This window comes from Ranitomeya variabilis, chromosome 1 (genome assembly GCF_051348905.1).
Source record: "Ranitomeya variabilis isolate aRanVar5 chromosome 1, aRanVar5.hap1, whole genome shotgun sequence".
NCBI lineage: Eukaryota > Metazoa > Chordata > Amphibia > Anura > Dendrobatidae > Ranitomeya > Ranitomeya variabilis.
The window spans coordinates 996,773,532-996,800,809 of NC_135232.1; the positions used below are offsets into that span (position 1 = coordinate 996,773,532).

A 27,278-nucleotide genomic window follows, 5' to 3' on the forward strand; every position below is an offset into this window, starting at 1 on the left:
TTGCGTTTTTTTCCCGTTTTTTTCTTAGCATTTTGCAAGTGTAATTAGCTTGCAGAATGCTAAAGTTTTGCAAGCGATCTGTAGCATCGCTTGGAAAACTGATTGACAGGTTGGTCACACTTGTCAAACATAGTGTTTTACAAGTGTGACCAACTTTTTACTATAGATGCTGCCTATGCAGCATCAATAGTAAAAGATAGAATGTTTAAAAGTAATTAAAAAAATGAAAAAAAACGGTTATACTCACCTACAGACAGCTGATCTCCTCAGCGGCGTCCATTCCTATAGATGCTGTGTGTGTGCAGGACCTTCGATGACGTCACGGCTTGTGATTGGTCGCGTGAGCGGTCACATGAGCTGTCACGCGACCAATCACAAGACTGCGACGTCATCGCAGGTCCTTCACACAGACCATCTAAAGGAACGGAAGCGGCAGCATGCCTCCGGGGCCATCGAAGGTGAGTATATCACTATTTTTTATTTTAATTCTTTTTTTTTGACCAATTATATGGTGCCCAGTCCGTGGAGGAGAGTCTCCTCTCCTCCACCCTGGGTACCAACCGCACATAATCTGCTTACTTCCCGCATGGTGTGCACAGCCCCGTGCGGGAAGTAAGCAGATCAATGCACTCCTAGGTGTGCGGAATCCCCGCAATTCCGCAAATTTAATAAACATGTTGCTTTTTTTTCCGCGATGCGATTTTTTCGCGGAAAAAAATGCAACATTTGCACAAAAAATGCGGAATACCCTGTAAATAATAGGAGGCATTTGTTAGCGTTTTTTTTGCGTTTTTATCACGTTTTTATAGCGAAAAAACGTGAAAAAAACGCGAAAAATCCTGAACGTGTGCACATGGCCTAACAGGTTAATTAGGGTGTGAAACCTTGGTCAAAGTTATCTGAGTACACAAATCTCAAGGTGCCTGAACTTTTGCCTAGCCCCATTTTCCTTTTTGCAATTTTTAAAATGAAAAAAATAACTTTTTTTGGCCTAAAATACAAAGGAAATGTGTCATCTTTAACTTTAGGCCTTTTACAGTGGTGTCAAGAACTGTAGAAGAAAAAACAAAAAACATTGTTCATCTAGTGGCCAACAAGTGACACAGCACCAGAAGGATCTGCGCTCAGTCACCACTCAGATATTGCTGTGACGCAATGTTCTACGGGGCTAATATGCTCAGTATCACATAACCGGATCACATACTTAGGTGCTGCATCAAGGTTCTGCATTTCGGCTCTGTGCTTGACTTCTCGGTCATCTGATGGCTTCGGTTTCTGCAGCTGGTCCAGTACAGAATGGTAATGCTCATAGGATCGGACAGCAGCCTGTGGAGGCGCTGCGCCTCCCCCACCCCCAAAGTATGGCGCCTGGGAAGGAAAAGCACAGGAAGCTGTCAATTTACCCAAATCATTTAAAAAAAAGTCAGACCACCTGCATCTCTTAAGAGAGGACAACTCCAAATATAGACCTATTACATTGTATAGATATAGGGCTGAACATCTTCAGGGGCTAGGAAGCTCCAGGATAACCTTTTGGAAATCAATTTTAAAAAGCTGTATGAGAGTGTAAAGCTCCCATATAAATTAGACTAATCACTAATGTTGGCCGAACACGTTAGTCTAATGCGCATGAAAGCTTCAGGACAATTGACTGTCGCGAGAGTTATAGAATCTGACATGTCTGATATCAGAATGCCGATCCTTCGCGTCTCCTTGAGATAATATCCGGCAACGGCACTCTCATAGAGAAGACAGGAGCACTCGGCCTATGGGAAGGACGGCCAAGATAGCCAACAGCCATCTAATGTGTGTGAGAGCAGGAGGCGAAAGAAATTAAACCATCTGCAGGAAATATCCTAAACCCAAAAAACTAAAACATTACCTTGTGTAATGGCTGCTCCAGTGCTAATGCCTTGGTGGTCTATACTGGTATTTGACTACTCCTGTGGATCAATAACACACTGACTCACGCACAGACGTGAAAGCTGCAGTCAGCGACCACTGGAGGAGCAGCAGTGTTTAGTGATGTTCAGTTTTACTATTTTATAACAATTTGCGTTCTTTATTGATCAACCCTTATAAGGGATCTTAGACGTATTCACCTTCATGTCTCCACTTCCTCCTGAGCCAATCACATTCTTCCAGCCTTGCTCCCTTGCGCGATTTATCCGCTCCAACTGCAAACAAAGACAACACTGTTTAGCCAACCTTGATGTTCTTTAAAAGCTTTATGGTTGGAGCTACACAGACACTTTGGCTGCGATGTGGGTCACGCGACCAAAGATGGACTGCGACAAGCAAGCTTCAAGAAGTCAGAGCAAGTTAGATATTTTGCTACCTGCTTGTCCTGGTTGCAGTACGCTAGGGTGGTGATAACCTGCAGTACCCTAGGGTGAGACTGACCTGCAGTACGCTAGGGTGGTGATAACCTGCAATACACTAGGGTGCTGATGACCTGCAGTACACTAGGGTGAGACTGACCTACAGTACGCTAGGGTGAGAATGACCTGCAGTACACTTGGGTGAGAATGACCTGCAGTACACTTGGGTGAGAATGACCTGCAGTACGCTAGGGTGAGAATGACCTGCAGTACACTTGGGTGAGAATGACCTGCAGTACACTTGGGTGAGAATGACCTGCAGTACACTTGGGTGAGAATGACCTGCAGTACGCTAGGGTGAGAATGACCTGCAGTACACTTGGGTGAGAATGACCTGCAGTACACTTGGGTGAGAATGACCTGCAGTACACTTGGGTGAGAATGACCTGCAGTACACTTGGGTGAGAATGACCTGCAGTACACTTGGGTGAGAATGACCTGCAGTACGCTAGGGTGAGAATGACCTGCAGTACACTTGGGTGAGAATGACCTGCAGTACACTTGGGTGAGAATGACCTGCAGTACGCTAGGGTGAGAATGACCTGCAGTACACTTGGGTGAGAATGACCTGCAGTACACTTGGGTGAGAATGACCTGCAGTACCGTAGGGTGAGAATGACCTGCAGTACCGTAGGGTGATGATGACCTGCAGTACACTAGGGTGAGAATGACCTGCAGTACCGTAGGGTGAGAATGACCTGCAGTACCGTAGGGTGAGAATGACCTGCAGTACCGTAGGGTGAGAATGACCTGCAGTACACTAGGGTGATGATGACCTGCAGTACGCTGTGATGTTTGTGATTTTTGGTCATGTGTCCTGTGTCACAGCTAAAAATTGCCATGTAGTCTCTGTCTAAAAATGTTGGCGGATTTTAGGAAATTTTAACATGACATGCATAATTATTTGGCAATCAGGACACCAGTGTACAGTTCAGTGCACACTAGCACGGCATTTGTTTTTACAGGATCCATGATGGATTATAGCAGATCATTTTATTTTCCTTTTCACTACATAGGCTATTCTGATTGTCAAAAAAGAATGAAAACCTGAAGGACAGTACAAGTGTGAACGGCTCATTATTCTTAAGTAAGTCCTGATGTGAATTCCAAGATCCACACCATCTCCTGATTCTAGTGGAGATTTCTTTACATTAGGATGGCGTTGTGAAAACACCATCAACTCGAATCCTACTGTAATTTACTGGGAATATGTGGAGCGGATATGAACTTACATTTAGCCTGCAGATAATGTCACCGCCACCTGTGGTCTATGCCCTCTGCCATAATAAAACACCCGGTGACTGGCGATTAGGCTGAGCTTGGGTAAGAACAGTGTCTTCCAAGAGCTTCAATTGGTCTGTTAGTAAATGCTGGTATATTGCTGCCCCCTAGTGGATTTTTATGTAATTAAATCTATAGAAATGAACGTGAGACCATGATGAATAAGATCAGCGTAAAGAACCGCTCCTATAGGGATTTACAAAACTTACCAATGTATCCTTTGATCGAATGATCAAACAAGAACATGCTATAATTTGCAGATGAAACAACTCGAGCTTACTGACGTGAATAAAAGAGGGGAAAAGAACACAGACTGAAGCATACTTACAGCACGGGTGACTAACTCACCCTTTCCTTCTCCAGACGTCTCATCTGTTCGGCTTTCAGTAAGTTCATCTGGAAAGTAGTAAAAACGCACAAATCAACAGTTATCATCGATCATGTAAGAGAAAAATCTCTGCTAGCACTATCTATGTGATAGAGAAATGTAAGAGCATTTTCCATTACTGCTAAGATTGACAGCAGAGACGGAGCATTTTACAAAATGCTCATATGAATGAGGCTCTGATCCTATGTAGAAGCTCAGGCTTTTACAATCAGTTTTACTGGACATAGCCATTCTGGAAGACTATGAACACCCTCAATGTTATGGAGAGGAAACAGCCAATCTCTCGGACACAGCATCATATGGTCCTGCCCACACCAATTACCTGCTACCGACTCACTGGCGTGGGTGGTGCGCTCTTACCCTAATTCTGAGATTTACAAGCAGGTTCAAGGGTTATTGCCATTGTCTAATATGATGCAAAGTGCTTGGAAAAACAATCAACCTTTCAAATCGCTAATTTAAAATGTTCCCCCATTCTCTCACTACCCCTAATTTTACACGGGCTGAGATCACCAGATGAACAAGCAAAACACTCTATCGTAAGGTAAAATTTCTTTTGTGTCGCACTAAAGATCATTGCTCTCGGCAGCACAAAGTTCTGTTTACACAGGACTATGTGCTGCCGAGAACAACGGTGGTCTATGTGCACTGAATGATCTAATGGAGCTTGTTCAGGGCTCATCGTTCGCTGTGTCCTGTCTGCGTAAGCGGAGTAATAAATGACTGCCGATCAGCAAACAAGTACACAGAAAGGTGGGATTAGCAAGTATGGTAAAGCACCAGATTAATCAGAGGATCGTACAAAAAGAATTGCAGTTGCAACCAAACAGACAAAAGTATAATAAAATAAGTAAATCTCTATTGAAAAGTAACTAAAATATGGGACATACAGTTAAGCCAAAATAAAGGCATCACACTCCAGCAAAAAAATGTAGCTCATGCATGAATAGTACCAAACAGATAGCCCTTAGTAGGCAGAAATAATAATGAACAATCACATGGCCCCAGGAGACAATGTAATAACCCTGGACACAAAAGCTGATTGCTCTAGTAATAAATGTTGCTTATGGTAGTATAGTAAGAATAAGGTAAAAATACAAATAAAAAAAATTGCTACTAGTGCTGGAGGTGAATGCCATGACCCCGGGGTGCGTTTCGGCACTAATGACTTTTTCTGGGGAAGTGGTTTCACAAACTAATTGTCATTTAGTGCCACCAGTCGTTAGTTGTAAAACAGAACACTTAACCTGATTCCACTCTGTTCAAACTCAGACTCTGATCAGATTAGCACAATTGGATGGTATTTTTCAGGAGGAGAATATAAGGTCCTGCGACCCTAGCCTAAGGGCCCCTTCACACTGTGCAATCAAAGTCTGAACGAGCGTTCGATTTGTGACGTTTATCCGTCCTCGTTCCGAGGTTGCAAAGTGTGACATGGCGTTACGATTTGCGACGCAGCCCAGCATCGTACGATGTGAAAGAAAGAGCAGAACTTTCTTTCGTCGTAAATGTCCCGCTGTGGCGGTCGAAATCGTAGTATGTGACGGCGGTCATACGAGCTCGTAATGCGACTACGTGGGTTGGGCTTCCGCATACCTGTCTCCTGATTGGGCGTGACGTTTTAGCACGCCCATGCTGGTAATACGTCACGCTCGGAGTCGTAGGACTATGGCGGTGTGAAGGGTAGCGTACGATTGCGACGCGTGACGTTCACATCGCAACTACGTCAGAAAAAGCGTTAACATCGTAGAGTGTGACCGCTGGCTACGAGCTCGTACTGCGATGTCGAATATGACGCAAATGCGTCGTAATCGTAGCAGAATCGACCAGTGTGAAGGTACCCTAAGAGAGAGGGGAACTGACAGTCGTCCTCCCTATAAGATTGGTCTAAAGTTGCGGTAACTATTAATTATTGTTAAATATTGTGCTATACAGCCTTAAGATATGCTCTATGTCTGGACTGCACGTTGGCTAGCTGGTCCTGACAATGGTGTGAAGAGACATGTTGTAGGCGTTTTGGACTTTATATTCCTATGTGTACCGTAATTTGCGTTCGTGCAAATGTCCTGATTGGGATATCCTGTTATTTCTTTCTGTAAAAGGTTTTAAAATCAATAAACATTTACTTTCTAAAATTTTTATCATAGTTTTCTGGTGTTAAAGCTTTGATGAATCGGCCTTTAAGTTGGGACCAAAACCCCCTCTCCCCTCCTCTTTTCTTTCTAAATTTCTCGCTTTTTTTCTTCTTTCTTAATACTTGTTCTATAAAAATACTAGCACAATGTCAGCCATCCAGTCATATGGTTTGTTTCTACAGCAGGTGTCTTTTATGATGCTGTTAAATAAAAACGATTGAACCGCACTCAGGATCAGTCGGCCTTTGGCAATCAGGTGATGGCATATTGTTTAAAACATGAGAATATCACAAAACCAAGGAAGAATAAAAAACGGAGACAGCCTTAAACAAAACACTTAGCAGACTTTTATTTGTAGACCAATTCCACATTACTCGAGCAGTCCGTACCTGTTCTCGGTGTCTCTTCTCTTTTTCAAGCTGTCTAATCTCCAGCCTTTTTTTCTTCACCACATCCTGCAAAACACAAAAGTACGATTACTTCTCCTGCACTCGGACGCCTTGTGTTCCTAGTGACAAAAAGGGTTAGTGTCATCAAAACTAGAAGGAGACCATGGTTAGTGGGTGAGAGTGGGAAGAAACTAGGAGGAAAGGTTCTGAGGTTTTAAGTAGGTTCATTCTGTAGAGCATGAGCAATGAAGTGGCTTGCACCCGAGCCACACTGCTGATCCTTCAGCTCTGGGGAGTTGCTTTGTGGTGGATTGTTAAGAAGGCAGCAGGGGCAGCTCTATACCTCTAACATTTTCCTCCTGTCTTCTACTGGATTCATTTTCTTCATTGGCACTGCTGGGGCCTGGACAAAGAGTGAAACTGCAAATTAGAAGACTCAAAGAGCACAGCCGGCAGACACCCGTGGTGTGCCACCAAGCGGGAAGTGGACAGGTTGTACAGAAGTCAACGGAACGTTTATGTACAAATATTGAAACTTAAAGGGGATCTCTGCTACTTTTTATTAGTGTAAAAATGGCCTGATATGATGCTTAAAAAAACCCATACTCACCTACTGGACCAGCAGGTGCTCCTTTCTACTGCTGAAGGTATCTTCGTTGGTTTTCAGGTGAACAGTGCAGTCAATCAGATTGGCTGCAGCGGTTACCCTATACCCCCAACAGAAGACAAAGCAGTGAGGAAAACAGTAGAATACTGAGCAACAGGTTTTTGGTGGGCATGTGTGGTTTTTTTAATGTAATGAACAACATGAACCGTTTTTACACTAATAAAACGTAATGGACAACCACCATTTCTCAAAGGGGTTGTCCACTCAAAAGAACATACACATAAGTGATCTTTAAAAATAGTAAGTTACTAATATAGATCAACAGAAACAAGGCCCACCATCGTCCAGTAGCTTCTTCTTCTGCCCAGGTCCCAGGCACTATATTTCCAGTCACAAGCTTGACACTGAACAGTGTTTCGGGGGACGAGGAGTGACCCCAGCATCCCTTTCCAGGAACATTCATTGGCTGTGGCAGAGCAAACTGCACAATAAGCAGTCGGATGTCGTTCACACGCTGCTCTGGTCACAAGCCAACACAGGAACCTGCCAAGTGTCGGACACCGGACCAGAAGCAAGCTCCCGAAAGATGGGGGCACCTAGCCTAGATCATTTAGGCAGGAAGTTCAGAAAGATGTAAAGAAGAGGCATGGACATCTCGCACATGAGAGGTGAGGGGTGAGGCACCTGTGCAGCCCCTTCTGTGAAGCTTTGGGGACCTCAGGGAACATGTTTTCTATTATGATAGGGCTCAGTAACGTTTCATTACCAATAAATCTCCATTGTTCCCACCTGTCTGTGTTTGATCTGTGGCTTCCTCTCGTAATGCTTCTTAGCGTCTACAGGCTTTTTGACAGATAAAGGCACTCCATACTTAGCAGCTGGCTTTGTGATTTTCTGAGCAGGAGGGGAGGCTGACGGTGTGACTTGTGCTGGTCTTTTGGCTTAGATCAGAAAAAAAAACATTGTCAATGATGGAAAAGTGAAACTATTTATGTAATAAGAAATTAAAGTAAAACGTCAAAATGAAGAGTGATTAAAATAAAGAATACGTCATAACAAGGAAGAACTGTATCTGAGATGTCGGACTCACCAGCTGCTGCGTGGCCTGGAGGTTTAGGTGGATTCAGAACTGCTCCCACACCAAACTCCTCAGCAATAAGCTGGAGAAGACAAACCATAGTGTGGACATGAAAGCACGCAAGGTATAGAAGGGAAAAAAAAATCACATTATTTCTGCCTGCTGTGATTATTACAAATCCCATTCATGGCACGATTTATAGTGTTTTTTTCCTAATGACTAATGAAAACTCAGTAGAGAGGTTTCCATGTGCTGATACACTCAACACCTGATTCATCAAAGTGTTTACACCAGAAAACTGGAGTAAAACACTCTGAAAAGTAAAAGAATTTAGCAAAAAAACAAGATGCATAACATTTCTGCAACCTCTGGCATTTTTGCACTAGATTTGGGCACCTCTGCCAAAATGGACTAATATTTGTTACTCCTGTCTCGTGACTGGACTGGAGTGACATTTCTGGTGAGGAGCTCGGAGGCGCACGCCACTGAAAAAATGTGCAGAGTTCAGTAAGCGAGGGGTTCTTCTTAATGAACTCTGGCACGTAACACCAGTCTCAAAGAGTCGGGGCCTTAGCCTTTTTTCTAACTAAACCATTTCAATGAAAACTGAACTACCACCATGCTTTTTTGGTGAACATCAGTGTTCCACAAAGTAAAAATTCTGTGGCATAGTTAAAGGGGTTGCCCAATACTAGGACAACAGTTTCTCAATCTGAATGTTTGCTCCTGTTAAAATAAAAAAACACTTAGGCCACATTGACATATTCAGTATTTGGTCAGTATTTTGCCTCAGTATCTGTAAGCCAAAATCAGGAGTGGAGCAATCGGAGGAAAAGTATAATAAAGACACGTCACGACTTCTGCAGTTTTTAACCACTCCAGGTTTTGGCTTACAAATACTGATGTAAAATACTAAAGTGGCTTTATAATCCCCTCCGGTGCCAGCGGTATTGGCACTCACTTTCCGGGGCTCATGTAATCCCCTCCGGTGCCAGCAGTATTGGCACTCACTTTCCGGGGCTCATGTGAGGTTGTTACATCATATGATCCCTGCCCCCAATCAGCGTCGACTCCACTTTCCCCAGATATAGTCGAATAAGTAATCAAGAGGAAGTCAGAACCGCGGCTGCTTTCTCACCCCCTCTTGATAACTTATAAGTCCAAAGGTGGGAACATGGAAGCCAGCACTGATTGGGCACAGGGATCATGTGACATAACCTCAAGTGAGCCCCGGGAACATAAGTGCCAACACCGCTGGAACCGCGCCAGCACCAGTGAAGTGTAGAAGTGTTGGGTTTTTTTCTTAAACAGGGACAAACATTCATATTAGAAACTGAAGACTTTGGTCTTTACCAGTGGTAACCCATCTTCCAGGATTGGGCCTCACCAACAAATTTAGTCCTCGGCTTCTAACCCACTACACAATGACTAAGTCCTGCTACTTATGTAAAGCAATGTGCATGTATTCTTTATGGACTTCTTTACCTGCCCTATCCTTTCCCCCTGTGAACTGGACAAACTCCTTTTCGCCCAGGGGCGAGTAAGACACACCAAAGACTTTTGAGCATGGGAATCTCACAAGCATACCAGGTGGCACTGTAACCACTTTCTAGGGCTAGTCAGACCCACTAGCAGAGAGCTTTTGGCATGGAGAGGCCCACTAAAGAACCAAGTGACCTTATTCCTGCTTTTATTCCAGGCTACTGTCTGTGTCCTAGACACCCGTAGTGCCTTCCTCATCCCACTGAGACTCCTTTAGTGGAGCACAACTACCATTTAGATTCTGAGTCAGAACCTAAAATGAAATGTTTCTCTTATGTAGAAGTGTTGGCTCTATTCCTTGCTTAGAAGGGCTAACCTCCGAGATACTGAAGCACACTCTTAGACACTTCAGTAACCATACAGGTTTGCAATAGGTCTGACCAGAGTATGAAAACACATGGAAAGACTCTTCCCAAAGTCTAATATAGCAATTCACAGACAAACTAATTCACTTCCAGACTTCACAGCCACCTTGTCTGAGGAGTTTTTTCTACCTAGTTCCAGAAATCATGCTACAGAATCGTTTATAGGTCCATTCCCAGGAACATTCTCATCTAGCTTATCAAACTAGCTTCACTCGGCCAGTTAGCATCTAACAGTTGTTTTTTTTCCCCTCAGGCAACCAGTGACCTCGTCGGACTCAATAGGTTTCTTGGCAGGGGCATGGAGTGCAAATGCAGCTTTTATTAAAATTTCTGTTAGGTTTGCCATCTCTTGAGGTAACCAAGAGCAAGAATACCCTTCTCTCACAAACCAGTCCCAAACTATCTAATATAGGCCCCAGGACACACTCGTTTCTATCCCCTCGCAGCAGAGGGCTTTTAGTCTTCAAAAAAATAAGGAAACCTTCCTTAAGCCTACTCCTTCATGGCACCCTGCAATTTGCCTTGGAAGATTGCTACCAAGCTTTGTGCTGGCAAGTTCGCCACACGATCGAGGGCTTTTCAGGTGGGAGATTAACCTCTCCTCTTCCAAGATGACTAGCTTGTCACACTCATGGATATCTAGATCAGATAGGTCTTCTTCTAATATGAATATTAGATGAATTTCTCCACCTTCCTTGCAACTTGGTTCTCTCCAGCTGACTTTGTTTTATAGAGCCATCTTCTCAGTCCTAAGAAAGTACTGAATTGTCTGCTCTCCTCCTCTGACAGATTTCTAGTTTTTAATTATAAACAGCTTGTGGCTCCCAAAAGAAAGGAAGTGGTCCATCCCTTTGTGTACCTGATACAACTAAAAACACGTCCAGTTATGTTGTTTTAAGGATGGAATTTCTTTGCTCAGTTATATCTTTCATGAATCCTGGCAAGCTCCCTTTCCTGTGCAAACCAGGACGACTACCTCCACATCTCTAGCACTCTGTTCTACCCAGTTCAGCCCACACATTTTTTTTAGTTGTGTATTCACAAAAGTCATGTCTTATACTTTAAAAGGGGAGGGTGAGGGTCAGGGAGGTTGTAGTCCTAACCTAATGAACAACATTCTCATCAGCCCATTCTTGGACTGAGAACCAAGAATGTCTGCAGATAACCGGGATCCTATATCACGCTTTGACTGAATAATCTACAATCTAGGATCCTCCTTGACACATTTTTATTGGTGATGCTGCTTCACACATCCATGACAAATATTCTACACTCAGACAAGAGAACATCTCCTCAAACCAGAATCCGGACTCTTAGAAATACATGTCACATCCCTCTCCATTTTCTACATGACAATTATAGGCAATATGGCAGCATCCTTAGAGGTCATCCTTTTTGTCTAGTTTCCACAGTCTTTGTCTTTCTTAGGGAAGAAAATCACCCTTTCAGAATCTCCTCTAATCAGTTTAAGTCGCTTTTTACCCTCGGTTCTATGGCAAGTTTGGAGACGTCATCCTCCAGCAGATAGTCTGACACTGTTGGGAGTCGATATTAGCTGTCCTACCCATTAACATATTTGATCTCAATATTTATCTTACCTGTGGAGATAAAAGCTTTTCAATGCGCTTAAATATAAAAGGCTTCTCCAATATGGAGTTGACAGATGGACGATCCCTGGGATTCCTCTTAAAAAGCATAGATAGCAGGTTACGAAGATCATAGGAATAATGCACTGACACAGGGGGATAAGATCCTCGAATGATCTTCAAAACTAGGTTCTTCATGTTACCGGCTTCAAACTGAAAGTAAATCATAAATATATGATAAAAGAAATAGATATAAAAAAAATGATGTGCAAAATAGTACAAATCATTTTTGAATATTTACAGGTGTTTCTCACAAAATTAGAATATCATCAAAAAGTTAATATATTTCAGTTCTTCAACACAAAAAGTAAAACTCATATATTATATAGAGTCATTACAAACAAAGAGATGATTATGGCTTACAGCCAATGAAAACCCAAAAGTAATCTCAGTAAATTACAATAATTAACTAAAACACCTGCAAAGGCTTCCTAAGCATTTAAAAATGTTCCTTAGTCTGTTTCAGTAGGCTCCACAATCATGGGGAAGACTGCTGACTTGACAGACGTCCAGAAGGCAGTTATTGACACATTCCACAAGGAGGCTAAGCCACAAAAGGTCATTGCTAAAGAAGCTGGCTGTTCACAGAGTGCTGTATCCAAACATATTAATGGAAAGTTGAGTGGAAGGAAAAAGTGTGGTAGAAAAAGGTGCACTAGCAACCGGGATAACTGCAGCCTTGAAAGGATTGTTAAGAAAAGGCCATTCAAAAATTTGGGGGAGATTCACAAGGAGTGGACTGCCACTGAAATCATTGCTTCAAGAGCCACCATCACACAGACGTATCCAGGACATGGGCTACAAGTGTCGCATTCCTTGTGTCAAGCCACTCATGACCAAAAGACAACGCCAGAAGCGTATTACATGGGCCAAGGAAAAAAAGACCTGGACTGTTGCACAGTGGTCCAAGGTGGTGTTTTCAGATGAAAGTACATTTTGCATTTCATTTGGAAATCAAGGACCCAGAGTCTGGAGGAAGAGTGGAGAGGCACACAATCCAAGCTGCTTGAGGTTTAGTGTGAGGTTTCCACAAACAGTGATGGTTTGGGGAGCCATATCATCTGCTGGTGTAGGTCCACTATATTTTATCAAGACCAAAGTCAGCGCAGCCGTCTACCAGGAAATTTTAGAGCACTTTATGCTTCTCTCTGCCAACAAGGTTTTTGGAGATGGAAATTTAATTCTCCAGCAGGACTTGGCACCTGTCCACACTGCCAGAAGTACCAATACCTGGTTTAAAACCAAAAGTATCACTGTGCTTGATTGGCCAGCAAACTCGCCTGACCTTAACCCTACAAAGAATCTATGGGGTATTGTCAAGAGGAAGATGAGAGTCACCAGACCCAACAATGCAGACAAGCTGAAGGCTGCTATCAAAGCAACCTGGGCTTCCATAACACCTCAGCAGTGCCACAGGCTGATTGCCTCCATGCCACGCTGCATTGATGCAGTAATTGATACAAAAGGAGTCCCAACCCAATACCCAAGCTGGTGTTATAAAGTATTCTAATTTACTAAGATAATGACTTTTGGGTTTTCATTGGCTGTAAGCCATAATCATCAACATTAACAGAAATAAACACTTGAAATAGATCACTCTGTTTGTAATTACTCTATATGAGTATCATTATTTGTATTGAAGAACTGAAATAAATTAACCCTTTGATGATATTCTAATTTTGTGAGAATCACCTGTAATTCCTTTATAGCAAATGTAGTTGGACAAAGCCTGAAACTGTGACAGCGTAATAAATACGTATCCTTACTACCAAAAACAAAGGGAGAAAAAAATCTCGAGACCCTTTAATGTTACTTACCGCATGTTTGAGAGTGCACATTTCATACAGGACACATCCCAGTGCCCAAATGTCACTGAAAAAGAAAGTATACCGAATAGTGAGAACAAACTATTATTGGGCAGTGCAGCTCGTATAGATGGATGCACAATCAGGGCAGACGTTGAGAACACTTTCACCCCATGAGCAGCTGTGTGCTGAAAGCTCTAACATTCAAGTCTATGGAAAAGCTCTGTACTCCATTTACAAAGGATGGGGCAAACAAGAATCCATCTTTTCTCCACTGCTCACTGAGAAGAGACACTCAGACAGGTTTCTCGTACATGTATATAAGATTGTGAGGAATGCACAGCAATTTAAAGAGGACCTGTCACTTGCTCAAAAAAATTGAGCTAAACACATGGTCAGAATCTCTGACCTTCCCTGATTCTGCCACTTTTATATTTTTTCTGCTGCACCACTGCATTAACCCCTTCCCGACCTGTGACACAGCGTATGCGTCATGAAAGTCGGTGCCAATCCGACCTGTGACGCATATGCTGTGTCACAGAATGATCGCGTCCCTGCAGATCGGGTGAAAGGGTTAACTCCTATTTCACCCGATCTGCAGGGAGAGGGGGAGTTGTACTTCAGCCCAGGGGGGGTGGCTTTGCCCCCACGTGGCTACGATCGCTCTGATTGGCTGTTGAAAGTGCAACAGCCAATCAGAGCAATTTGCAATATTTCACCTATGAAAACGGTGAAATATTGCAATCCAGCCATGGCCGATGCTGCAATAGCATCTGCCATGGCTGGAAATCATGTTCTGCCCCCCCCCCCACCGCCCCCGATCTCCTCCCCAGTCCTCCGTTCTGTCCGGTACCCCCCTCCGTCCCCCTGTCCGCTCCCCCGTGCTCCTGTCCGCTCCCCCCGTCCTCCGATCCACCCCCCTGTGCTCCGATCCACCACCCCCTCATACTTACCGAGCCTCCCGAAGTCGGTCCGTCTTCTCCCTGGGCGCCGCCATCTTCCAAAATGGCGGGCGCATGCTCAGTGCGCCCGCCGAATGTGCCGGCCGGCAGATGCGTTCCATGTACATTTTGATCACTGTGGTAAACTTATCACAGTGATCAAAATAAAAAAATAGTAAATGACCCCCCCCCCCCCTTTATCACCCCCATAGGTAGGGACAATAATAAAATAAAGAAAATATTTTTTTTTTCCACTAGGGTTAGAACTAGGGTTAGAGTTAGAACTAGGGTTAGGGTTAGGACTAGGGTTAGCGTTAGAATTAGGCTATGTGCACACTGTGCGGATTTGGCTGCGGATCCGCAGCGGATTGGCCGCTGCGGATTCATAGCAGTGTTCCATCAGGTTTACAGTACCATGTAAACCTATGGAAAACCAAATCCGCTGTGCCCATGGTACGGAAAATACCGCGCGGAAATGCTGCGCTGTATTTTCCGCAGTATGTCAATTCTTTGTGCGGATTTCGCAGCGTTTTACAGCTGTTCCCTCAATAGGAATCCGCAGGTGAAATCCGCATAAAAAACACTGGAAATCCGCGGTAAATCCGCAGGTAAAACGCAGTGCCTTTTACCTGTGGATTTTTCAAAAATGGTGCGGAAAAATATCACACGAATCCGCAACGTGGGCACATAGCCTTAGGGTTAGGGTTGGAATTAGAGTTAGGGTTGGAATTAGGGCTAGGGTTGGAATTAGGATTAAGAATAGGCTTGTGGTTAGGGTTATGGTTAGGGGTGTGTTGGGGTTAAAGTTGTGGTTGTGATTAGGGTTAGGGTTGGGATTAGGGTTGTGGTTAGGGGTGTGTTGGGGTTTGGTTGTGATTAGGGTTATGGCTAGAGTTGGGATTAGGGTTAGGGGTGTGTTGGGGTTAGTGTTGGAGTTAGAATTGAGGGGTTTCCACTGTTTAGGCACATCAGGGGTCTCCAAACGCAACGTGGCGCCACCATTGATTCCAGCCAATCTTGCATTCAAAAAGTCAAATGGTGCTCCCTCCCTTCCGAGCCCCGACGTGTGCCCAAACAGTGGTTTACCCCCACATATGGGGTACCAGCATACTCAGGACAAACTGGGCAACAATTATCGGGGTCCAATTTCTCCTGTTACCCTTGCGAAAATAAAATATTGCTTGCTAAAACATAATTTTAGAGGAATGAAAAATGATTTTTTATTTTCACGGCTCTGCGTTATAAACTTCTGTGAAGCACTTGGGGGTTCAAAGTGCTCACCACATATCTAGATAAGTTTCTTGGGGGGTCTAGTTTCCAAAATGGGGTCACTTGTGGGGGGTTTCTACTGTTTAGGCACTTCAGGGGCTCTGCAAATGGAATGTGACGCACGCAGACCACTCCATCAAAGCCTGCATTTCAAAACGTCACTACCTCCCTTCCGAGCCCCGACTTGTGCCCAAACAGTGGTTTACCCCCACATATGGGGTATCAGCGTACTCAGGAGAAACTGGACAACAACTTTTGGGGTCCAATTTCTCCTGTTACCCTTGAGAAAATAAAAAATTGTGGGCTAAAAAATCATTTTTGAGAAAAGAAAAATTATTTTTTATTTTCACGGCTCTGCGGTATAAACTTCTGTGAAGCACTTGGGGGTTCAAATTGCTCACCACACATCTAGATTAGTTCCTTGGGAGGTCTAGTTTCCAAAATGGGGTCATTTGTGGGGGAGCTCCAATGTTTAGGCACACAGGGGCTCTCCAAATGCGACATGGTGTCCGCTAACGATTGGAGCTAATTTTCCATTCAAAAAGTCAAATGGCGCTCCTTCCCTTCCGAGCCTTGCCGTGTACCCAAACAGTGGTTTACCCCCACATATGAGGCATCGGCGTACTCAGGAGAAATTGCCCAACAAATTTTAGGATCTATTTTTATCCTGTTGCCCATGTGAAAATGAAAAAATTGAGGCTAAAATAATTTTTTCGTGAAAAAAAAGTACTTTTTCATTTTTACGGATCAATTTGTGAAGCACCTGGGGGTTTAAAGTGCTCACTATGCTTCTAGATAAGTTCCTTGGGGGGTCTAGTTTCCAAAATGGGGTCACTTGTGGGGAAGCTCCAATGTTTAGGCACACGGGGGCTCTCCAAACGCGACATGGTGTCCGCTAAAGATTGGAGCCAATTTTTCATTCAAAATGTCAAATGGCGCTCCTTCCCTTCCGAGCCCTGCCGTGCGCCCAAACCGTGGTTTACCCCCACATATGAGGTATCAGCGTACTCAGGACAAATTGGACAACAACGTCCGTGGTCCAGTTTCTCCTTTTACCCTTGGGAAAATAAAAAAATTGTTGCTAAAAGATCATTTTTGTGACTAAAAAGTTAAATGTTCATTTTTTACTTCCATGTTGCTTCTGCTGCTGTGAAACACCTGAAGGGTTAATAAACTTTTTGAATGTGGTTTTGAGCACCTTGAGGGGTGCAGTTTTTAGAATGGTGTCACTTTTGGGTATTTTAAGCCATATAGAACCCTCAAAATGACTTCAAATGTGAGGTGGTCCCTAAAAAAAATGGTTTTGTAAATTTTGTTGTAAAAATGAGAAATCACTGGTCAAATTTTAACCCTTATAACTTCCTAGCAAAAAAAAAAATTGTTTCCAAAATTGTGCTGATGTAAAGTAGACATGTGGGAAACGTTATTTATTAACTATTTTGTGTCACATAACTCTCTGGTTTAACAGAATAAAAATTCAAAATGTGAAAATTGCAAAATTTTCAAAATTTTCGTTTTTTTCACAAATAAACTCAGAAATTATCGACCTAAATTTACCACTAACATGAAGCCCAATATGTCACGAAAAAACAATCTCAGAATCGCTAGGATCCGTTGAAGCGTTCCTGAGTTATTACCTCATAAAGGGACACTGGTCAGAATTGCAAAAAACGGCAAGGTCATTAAGGCCAAAATAGGCTGGGTCATGAAGGGGTTAAGGAGATGTTCATATTTGTTGCCGTTGGAGAGCAGTATGTGAAATCTCTGCTTACAGTTCTTCTGGACTTTTCCTCAGGGTCTTCTCTTGGGGTGAGCGCTTTCTCCTTTGCTCACAGTCGCTGCCAATAACAGCTTGGCTGCTGATCAAGCAGTCCAGCAATCTCAGATGGCAGCATCTGTGAGGTGGGTGGGGGGGAGCAGTTAAAGTGCATGCCCCCCAGAAAAGACTCTGAAGGAACATCAAGCTGAACGGCAAACAGAAACTTCACACACTGCGCTCCAAAAGTAACAAGTGTGAATATTTCTGAAACAGAGTGATGTAGCACAAACAGAAAAATATTTGTGAGACTGAAAAAGCTGCAATGATGACACTATCATTCCTACAATTCCAAGTGCACACGGGATGCAAAGCCTCACAGACCAAGCTACAGTTTTGTCACATTTCTAGGCTATTTCATCTTTCTCCAATCAGGGTCACTGCCATACAGAATATTCCCTTGCCAAAAATCACTAAAAGACCTTGGTGCCTTCCTAGGCCTCGTGCAGGACTGTAGGGAATGGGCACCATGTACATCACTAATCACTGCATGAAGTAAAGTTCCATCCAAATTCCCTGAAGAAGACAATGTCCATTTCTGTGCACTCAAACATGCAGTATCCAGTGGGCCAGCCATTGGCATATCAAATTATGGTCCCTCTTTCACTTTGATCTAGAAGTAGACCAAAAGCCATGCCCATGAAGTGCTTACACAATCCCATGGGGAAAGCCAATGTGCCGTGCTTCCGACTCATTACACCTAGACCCTGTCATCCAAGGGGTACCATCAAGTGTCCGAGGTAGCAGCTACTCTAAGGGTACGTTCCCATGATCAGGAATGGCAGCGAACACACACTGCGTCCAAATCACTGCCAGTCCCAGATCGTTGGAACGTAGCCTTAAGGATAAGGGCACTGACATCATATTAGATAACCCACCATTGTAGCCCCACACGCAGCCAGTGAGATTCAAAAGAGCTCGGACCAAACATCTCCCAGCTACCAGGCTAGGTAAGTAAAGGGTTTCCCTTCTCACATCTGCACATATTGCCAATTAAGGTCTGGCTCGAGTGTCCATTATCCAGGTCTCAGCCCTTAGCCACATCACTTGACACATGGTAAGGTTTGGATACTAGAGGTTAGGACAGTCATGAGTAAGGTCACCATGACGTGGTGGACAGGCTTAAACATTTTTTTATAAAAATTATGTTAACTAAGCGCCCTATGTTATTTTCATGAACTATTGCTGTTTATTTATTTACTGCAGGGTATTTGCTTATTATATTGTATCTGGAGTTTTGTCTGAATAGTGGCTGCAAGCACACCAACTTATATTCCAGTTCATCTTTTTATGCGTTTTTGTTTTTTTTAATCAACCATAGTAGCCCCACACGCAGTCAGTGAAATTCAAAAGCGAGTACAGACCAAACATCTCTCAGCTCCCAGCCTCGCTACATACAAGGCTTCACTGATCGGCACATACTGACAGCAATACATATATATGAACAGTTTTGAACCCAGACACTCTATTTCCCATGGGAGAGGGAACAGAGTCAGAACTACACGAAGCACATGATTGCGCTGAATGGATGATAAGTGAATCACAAGGTCTTGAAAATGTTATTAGTGTTATTCGTACTAACGCACATATTCAGTTTTTCCTAGAAGGCAGCAGATTTTGCGAAAATGGTCAATTCAGATCTGGCTAAAGTGGCATATAAATGTTTAGGCACCCCTGGTCAAAATTACTATTATTGTGAAGAGTTAAGCAAGTTGAAAATGAAACGATCTCTAAAAGGTCTAATGTTAAAGATGACACATTTCCTTTATATTTTAGGATATATATATGTTTATAACATTTTAAAAATTACAAAAAGGAAAATGGATGGATGCAAAATTTGGGCACCCTGCATGGTTACTACCCAGTAGCACCTCCTTTTGCAACTATCTCACTTTGTAAACGCTTTTTTGTAGTCAGTCAAGAGTTTTCCAATTCTTGTGTGAGGGATTTTCATCCAGTCTTCCAGCTCTGTGAGATTTCTGGATCGTATTGCACTCACTGCTATTTTGAGGTCTAGCTACAGATTTTCAATGATGTTCAGATCAGGGGACTGTGAGGGCCATTGTAAGACCTTCAGCTTGAGCCTCTTGAGGAAGTCTATTGTGGATTTAGACATGTGTTTAGGATCATTATCCATTTGTAGAAGCCATCCTCTTTTCAACTCCAGCTTTTTTACAGATGGTGTTATGTTTGAATCAAGAATTAGTTGAAATTTCATTGAATCTATTCTTTCCTCTACCCGTGAAATGTGCCCTGTGCCATTGGCTGCAACACAACTCCAAAGCATGATTTATCCACCCAGACGCTTAATGGTTGGTGAGATGTTCTTTTCCTAAATTCTGTGCCCTTTTTTCTCCACACATACCTTTGATCATTGTGGCCAAAGAGTTCTATTTTAACCTCATCAGTCCACAGGACTTGTTTCCAAAATGCATCAGTTTTGTTTAGATGTTCTTTTACATACCTCTGATGCTGAATTTTATGGTGATGATGCAGGAGATGTTTTCTTCTGATGACTCTTCCATGAAGGCCATATTTGTGCAGGTGTCTCTGAACAGTAAAACAATGTACCAACTCCAGAGTCTGCTCAATCTTTTTAAAGGTTTTATACAGTTAAGCGGAGGTTCTGATTTTCTCTCTAGCAATCCTACGAGCAGCTCTCACTGAAATTTTGCTTGGTCTTCCAGACCTTATCTTGACCTTCACTGTTTCTGTTAACTGCCATATCTGAATTACATTTCAAACTGGAGGAAAGGGCAACTTTGCTATCTCCTTATAGCCTTCTCCTTTGTAGGCCTCTATCATTTTCATTTTCAGAGTGCTAGGCAGATACTTAGAAGAACCCATAGCTGCTTGTTGGCACAAGTTTAGAGGAGGCTGGGTTTTTATAAACCTGGTAAATCTGAATCACTTGGCCTTTCCTAACGATGATAGTGAACAAGCCATAACCATAACAGGCTAATTAAGGTCTGAAACCTTGACAAAAGTTAACTGAGCACACAAATCTTCAAGGGTGCCCAAACATTTGCATCAGCCATTTTTCTTTTTGCAATTTAAAAAAAAAATGACCATATATTTATTTTTTGCCTAAAATACAAAGTAAGTGTGTCATTTTTACCTTTAGGCCTTGTAAAGATCATATCATCTTCAACTCACTTAACTGTTCACAATAACAGGAATTTTGACCAGAGGTGCTCAAACTTTTACACCTTACCGTGGTTTTCCTGATGAAGAAGCTGTATGCTCTGAAACGCGTTGACGAATAAGCCACTTACTACTGGATTGGCATCCTCCATTCTTTCACGGCAGCACAGAACAACCCATCTGCTCCTTCTTTTTATGAATAGTTGCGGCTGACTTAGCTCCCTGCGATGATGCTGAGTCACTAGTATATCACATACTAATAAAGTTTACAAAGCACTGTGCATTAGAGACCAAGCGTCTTCACGTCTGCGTCCTTCTCTCCAGCGCGCTGCTCTACCCATTAGAAACCTGAGGAAATCATGAGCCAGATGATTTCAGTCTAAGCCGAAATTAAATTACTCTGACGAGCGGTACAATCAGCAGAGCTCAGGGATTTGTACAAGGTATTTAACTACACTTTTTGGAGAGTGACAAAGACCTGCAGGCGGCAGCAGTAAACAACGATGATCTAATCTATTGCTGCATCTATGATGCTAAACAGGATAGGTGGAAATAAAGGAATGTCAAATTTTGGGGTAATATAAGCAAAAACAAACAATGATACTATGTGTGAAATATTCCGTTTTTATGCCTCTTTAGTAACAAGCATTCCAAATGTACAGAGAATAGCTATGGTCATCCTAAAGGGATTCTCTTGGAACAGAAAATTATTATTAACTAAATGAAATTTCATTATAAATACTTTTAATTAGCAAATCATTCGAGTTTTGTCTACGGAAGAAATTACAACTGAATTAAAATGGCCGCTGTCTTGTTATACTGAAGGACACCTACAATTTTTATAGGGTAGGTGATGGTAGCATGTCCTTTACTTATTTATTTTTGTTTGCTATACCTGGAATGCCCCTTTAAGAGATGACCCCTGATGGAATTACTGCCTAGGAAATCAATCCTAAGGCTGATCAGAAAGAGACAATGTGTATTATTTACCTTTTATTGTTGTAGGGCCGGTTCTCACATATTTCAGGAGACAGGTAATATGGCGTCCCTATACATGTTCGAGCCAGTTCGATGGTGCTGTACAAGAAGAAATCACGTGACATTAAAAGATAAGAGACTTGTTCACATTAAGCATTCGGGCACCGGACCACAACACCGACCTATTCAGCACTCTCGCTATTCCAAAGTCACCCAGCTGGATGGTCCCACTTTTGGTCAAAAAGATATTCTAGAAGAGTGAGAAATCATTTATTAGTTCCTGGGAGGACCATCCGAAGACCACCAATAATAATCCCAGTGGAGATCCGGCTTACCTGAGACTTGATATCTCTGTGGAGAATTTTCCGATCATGAACATGCTTCAGGGCCAAACAAAGCTGAACAAACCAATCTAGAATCTAGTGAGAGGAAATAACAGACGCCATAGATCATTTTATTTAGTAAACTTACATAACTTGGTCTCACATTCTTCAATGGGCAGAAATGAAAAGTGCTAAAAAAACAAGCAACTTTGTAATTTACTTACTTAGAGGGGTACTCCCATCTCAAAGATCCTATCCAATATGTAGCAGGTGTAATAATAATAATAATTATAGCAATTACCTCCTATTAGAAATGTAGTATAGTTATTCTGATTGGTTATGTCTCTTCGCTCATGTGCAGGCATTGTAGGACCTTAAGTATCCATGGTTACGGCCACTAGCAACTAGGTAACTGTCACTATATAAGTGGTCGTAACCATGGATATCTAAGCCACTGCAATGTCATGTCTGCACATTAGGAAAGAGACACAGCGAATCAGAAAAACTATACTACATTTCTAATTGGAGGTATTTGCTAATATTATTATTGCACCTACTAAATATAGGGATAGGATTTTGGAGATGGGAATACCCCTTTAAGAATGGAGTGTTTTTTTTTTTTTATTTTATAGATGACTGTTTGTTGCCTAGGATACCAACCACCTCTGCAGTCTATCAGCAGTGGTCAGACAGCGATTCCAAGCTCTTTCCAAAAGAAGCCAACTGGATCCAGCCAGCCATCAGTGTCCTTGCCATCCTCAGATATTGCAGAGGCAAAGCGTTGAGGAGTGAACAGTTCAGGCCAGTGGTATGGACTGCAATCAGGGATGATGGGGAACCCAATAGCAACTGGGCCTGTAAGGCATCCAGCTCATTGGTCCTTCCATGGGCCATGAACCAGGCCGGGGTCCGCAGCTTGACTTTCGAGCTGCTTCCAGCCTTTCTGTCACGAGTTTCCGTGACAGAGAGGGGCCAGAAGACAACAGCGTCTGATTTCACGTACCCTGCACTGATCAGAAACACTTCTCCTTCATATTAAACGGAGAACATTTTTGTTAGCATTCCACGGTTAAACTGTTCAGCTTGGACTCTCTGCAGCTTACTTACTTGGATGATCTCAGCTGTTCAGCACTGACTACTCCCCTATACAGCTCTGGCAAAAATTAAGAGACCACCACCTCAAACGCCTGTCATGGACAGCCCAATCTCCAGACCTGAACCCCAATGAAAACCTCTGGAATGTAATCAAGAGGATGATGGATACTCACAAGCCATCAAACAAAGAACTGCTTACATTTTTGCGCCAGAAGCTGTGTGAGAGACTGGTGGAAAGCATGCCAAGACACATGAAAGCTGTGATTAAAAATCATGGTTATTCCACAAAATATTGATTTCTGAACTCTTCCTGAGTTAGAACATTAGTATTGTTGTTTCTAACTGATTGTGAACTTGTTTTCTTTGCATTATTTGAGGTCTGAAAGCACTGTTGCTGTTTGTTTTAATTTTGACCATTTCGCTTTTTCAGAAAAAAAAATACAAAATGTATTGCTTGGAAATTCGGGGACATGTCAGAAGTTTATAGACTAAATACGTACGCTACTTACCTGGTAGCAGTGTTTTTTCAGGAGCCATGACAGCACAACGAGAGAGGGGATCCGCCCTTCAGGGACAGGAAACCTACAGACATAAAAGGGCGGTACCTCTCCCTCGCATCAGTTAGTTCCAGAGCATGAGAGGACCTCCTTGGTTAGTAACACAGAAACAGCATAAACTATGGTACAATTTATTAATTTAAGTGAACATATCATTTTCAAAAGAGGAAAATAGCGAAAGTGATGAGCCATCCGAGAAAGAATAGGGTAGGGAATGTAAGGGTGCTGTCATGGCTCCTGAAAAAACACTGCTACCAGGTAAGTAGCGTACGTATTTATTCAGTCGCCATGACAGCACAACGAGAGACTTTCAGAGAAATAAGAAACATTAGGGAGGGATAACAGCCTCAAGCACCCTTCTCCCAAACGTGAGGTCAGAGGAGCTACCCAGGTCTAATCTATAGTGTCTCAGAAAGGTAGAAGGAGAAGACCATGTGGCCGCCTTACATATGTCTTCAATCGACACCTCGGACCTCTCTGCCCAGGACGTTGCTACAGCTCGAGTAGAGTGAGCCTTTATACCTTCTGGGATTTCAACGCCACCTGCAGTGTAAGCGAGAGATATCGCCTCCCTGATCCATCTGGCTAAAGTGTTTTTGGATACTCTACAACCCTTTCTAACACCTTGATAAGATATAAAAAGGGAATTATCTTTCTTCCAGGGATCTGTAACTGAAATGTACTTAAGGAGGCATCTTCTCACATCTAGGGAATGAAAACTACGTTCTTTATCATTAGCGGGATTGGAACAGAATGATGGCAAAACCACTTCCTGTAACCTGTGGAATTTTGTAGCTACTTTAGGAAGATAGAGGGGATCAGGTTTCATAATAACTCTATCTTCTCTAAACTGCATGTATGGCGGTTGTCTAGATAAGGCCTGTAGATCACTAACCCGTCTTGCCGACGTGAGAGCAACTAACAGGGCTGTTTTAAGCGACAGGATTTTTACTGAAATAGTATCAATAGGCTCAAAAGGAGTTTGTGTTAGAGCTGAAAGAACCAGATTTAGATCCCATGGAACTATGTTTTGCTTAATAACAGGCCTAGATCTAGTAACCGCCTTGAAGAATCTAGAAATCCAGTAATTGCTGGCTAGGTTAGAATTGTACAGCGCTCCTAGAGCAGACACTTGGACTCTAAGAGTGCTAGTGGCTAAGCCTAATTCTAAACCTTTTTGTAAAAATTCTAGAATTTGATTAATGCAAGGTTCTTGGCCAATTTGTGCCCCTGAAACTGACAAGAACTTTTTCCAAATTCTGACATAGATGTTAATAGTAGAGGTTTTTCTACTTTTAAGAAGAGTATTAACCAAATGCCTAGAGAACCCCTTCCCCTCTAGCAGCGACCTCTCAAATTCCACGCTGCTAGGTGTAAGTTGGCCACCCGTGGATGGAGTATTGGACCCTGAGAGAGGAGATCTGGCAGTTCTGGGAGGATCCATGGCTGAGTAACTGACATCTTCCTCAGCCAAGGAAACCATGACCTCCTGGGCCAGAACGGGGCTATCAAGATTACGCGGGCCCCGTCTTCCCGAATCTTCCTCAGAACTATCGGTATCAGATTTAGAGGGGGAAAAGCATATGCGAGACTGAAGCGCCATGGTGTTAAGAGAGCGTCCACTGCATACGGGTTGTCCCTTGGATTTAGGGAGCAGAATCGGTGAAGTTTTTTGTTTTCTTGGCTGGCAAAAAGGTCTATCTCTGGATATCCCCATAAGCGAATGATCTGATTGAAGATGGTTGGGTTTAAAGACCAATCCCCCTGTCTGAGCTTGTTGCGGCTTAGGTAGTCGGCCATGGTGTTGAGCTTTCCTTTTATATGAAGTGCCGTAAGGGATAGCAGGTGATTCTCGGCCACCTGAAATATACGATCCGCGACCTCCATTAGTGAACTGGATCGCGTACCCCCCTGGTGATTAATGTAGGCCACGGTTACCTGGTTGTCCGAGAACAGCCTGACGTGACGACCCTGTAGGGGTATAAGAAAGCTGTTTAAAGCGCGTTCCACTGCTAAAAGCTCTTTTAGGTTGGAGGACGAGTCTTGTTCTGACTGGGACCATAGCCCCTGGGCCCAATTACTATCCAAGTGCGCCCCCCAACCCTTGGGGCTAGCATCAGTAGTTATTACTCTAGTAACATGGTTAGTCCAAGGAACTCCTCTACATAAATTTGAAACACGAGTCCACCAACTTAGTGAATGAATGGATTCGACGGATAACGAGAATTTGCTGTCAAGTTGGACCCCCAGTCGGCGCGAGTTATGTAGGATATCCCACTGTAGTGTTCTGGTGTGATATTGGGCCCAAAGAACCGCCGGGATGCAGGATGTAAGAGAACCTAAGAGTGACATGGCATTTCTGACAGAAATTAAAGGGCCACTGTCACCCCCCCCCAGGCGTTATAAACTAAAAGAGCTACCTTGTGCAGCAGTAATGCTGCAGTCTAACAAGGTGGCTCTTTTAGTTTTTGATTAAGTTATTACCGCAATAAAACGTTTTAAAAATTGGCCAAACGTACCAGCGATTGTACCGGGAGGCGGTCCGAAGCGTCCTCTATGAATCTTCAAACTGCCGTCACTCTTCTCTTCAGGGCCGATGGTACCCGCCCCCTTCGCGTTGTTGCTTCAAATCCGGCGCCTGCGCTGTGCGTGCCTGCCTGGGGCCTGCGCAGTCTTCTTTGGCCGTCATCACTCACACGCAGGGTGCCTGACTGCGTCTGTGCGGGCAGTGCGGCCGCCCTGTTACTGAATCCCCGCCCCGCACTGTGTTATTCATTATGCACACTGCGGGGCTGGCATTCCTGGGCATGCGCACTGCACTGCGCTGTTCAGGCCCTCCCCCATCTCGGACGTTCTCCCTTGTCTGACGTTCCCCCTGCTCCCCCGCCTTCCGGCATTATTTTCGGCTGCCAGATTCCAAAATCTGGTGAGGATTAGTGTATATGGCGGCAAGCTGCTGTGTGCTTTGTCTCTCTCTATGTGTTTGTATGTTTTAATGCAAATGCATATTTACACCAGCAGCAATGAAAATTTGGTACTTGTGTGGGTGGCCATAAATTACAAAGCACTGATGATCAATACTGTTTTTTGGGGGAGCATTATAGGTTTACATTGCGTTCGGGCAATACGTTTTGCGAATATAGCTAGCGTATTGCACCAGCGCAATGTCTTTAGCGGGATTGCTTTTGCCGATCCCGCTATCGCAGATCCACAATCTGCGCTAGCGAGGAACGGAGCTGGGACGCTGAAAGCAGCATCTGAGGTCCGACTGAAAATAACGGCACATCGCAAGGGCGTGCCTAAAAAATGGCATGCGCTAGCGATGCGATCCAGATCCTAAACACATTGCCGTCAATGGGTGCGCTAACGGACCCGTTGCATGGCGTAACTTGCGACAATCACGCCATGCAGCGTACTCCTTTAGCGTTAACCCATTAACGCTTAGTGAACCTATTCGTAACGCACTGAACATCACTAAAGGAGGAGGGGTCTGCATTATACCACATCAAAGAACAATAAACGTTGAGGGGTGACCATT

General features: G+C 43.4%; 1 protein-coding gene across 7 annotated transcripts in view; it reads right to left on the reverse strand.

The window, feature by feature from the left end:
• The window catches only part of NEK1 (NIMA related kinase 1), a 143,909-nt gene that overhangs the window by 101,634 nt on the left and 14,997 nt on the right, over positions 1–27,278 (reverse strand). For 5 of the 7 annotated variants that reach the window (XM_077279490.1, XM_077279491.1, XM_077279488.1 and 2 more), the window contains exons 4-15: positions 22,101–22,184; positions 21,948–22,015; positions 21,778–21,864; positions 13,630–13,684; positions 11,765–11,965; positions 8,272–8,341; positions 7,971–8,122; positions 6,918–6,977; positions 6,575–6,640; positions 4,011–4,058; positions 2,103–2,177; positions 1,205–1,368 (exon numbers count right to left, since the gene is read on the reverse strand). In XM_077279490.1, coding sequence (XP_077135605.1) covers positions 1,205–1,368; positions 2,103–2,177; positions 4,011–4,058; positions 6,575–6,640; positions 6,918–6,977; positions 7,971–8,122; positions 8,272–8,341; positions 11,765–11,965; positions 13,630–13,684; positions 21,778–21,864; positions 21,948–22,015; positions 22,101–22,184 — 1,130 coding nt within the window. The remainder of the gene's footprint in view (positions 1–1,204; positions 1,369–2,102; positions 2,178–4,010; positions 4,059–6,574; positions 6,641–6,917; positions 6,978–7,970; positions 8,123–8,271; positions 8,342–11,764; positions 11,966–13,629; positions 13,685–21,777; positions 21,865–21,947; positions 22,016–22,100; positions 22,185–27,278) is intronic. The other 2 variants (XM_077279489.1, XM_077279487.1) reach the window with 1 other exon arrangement.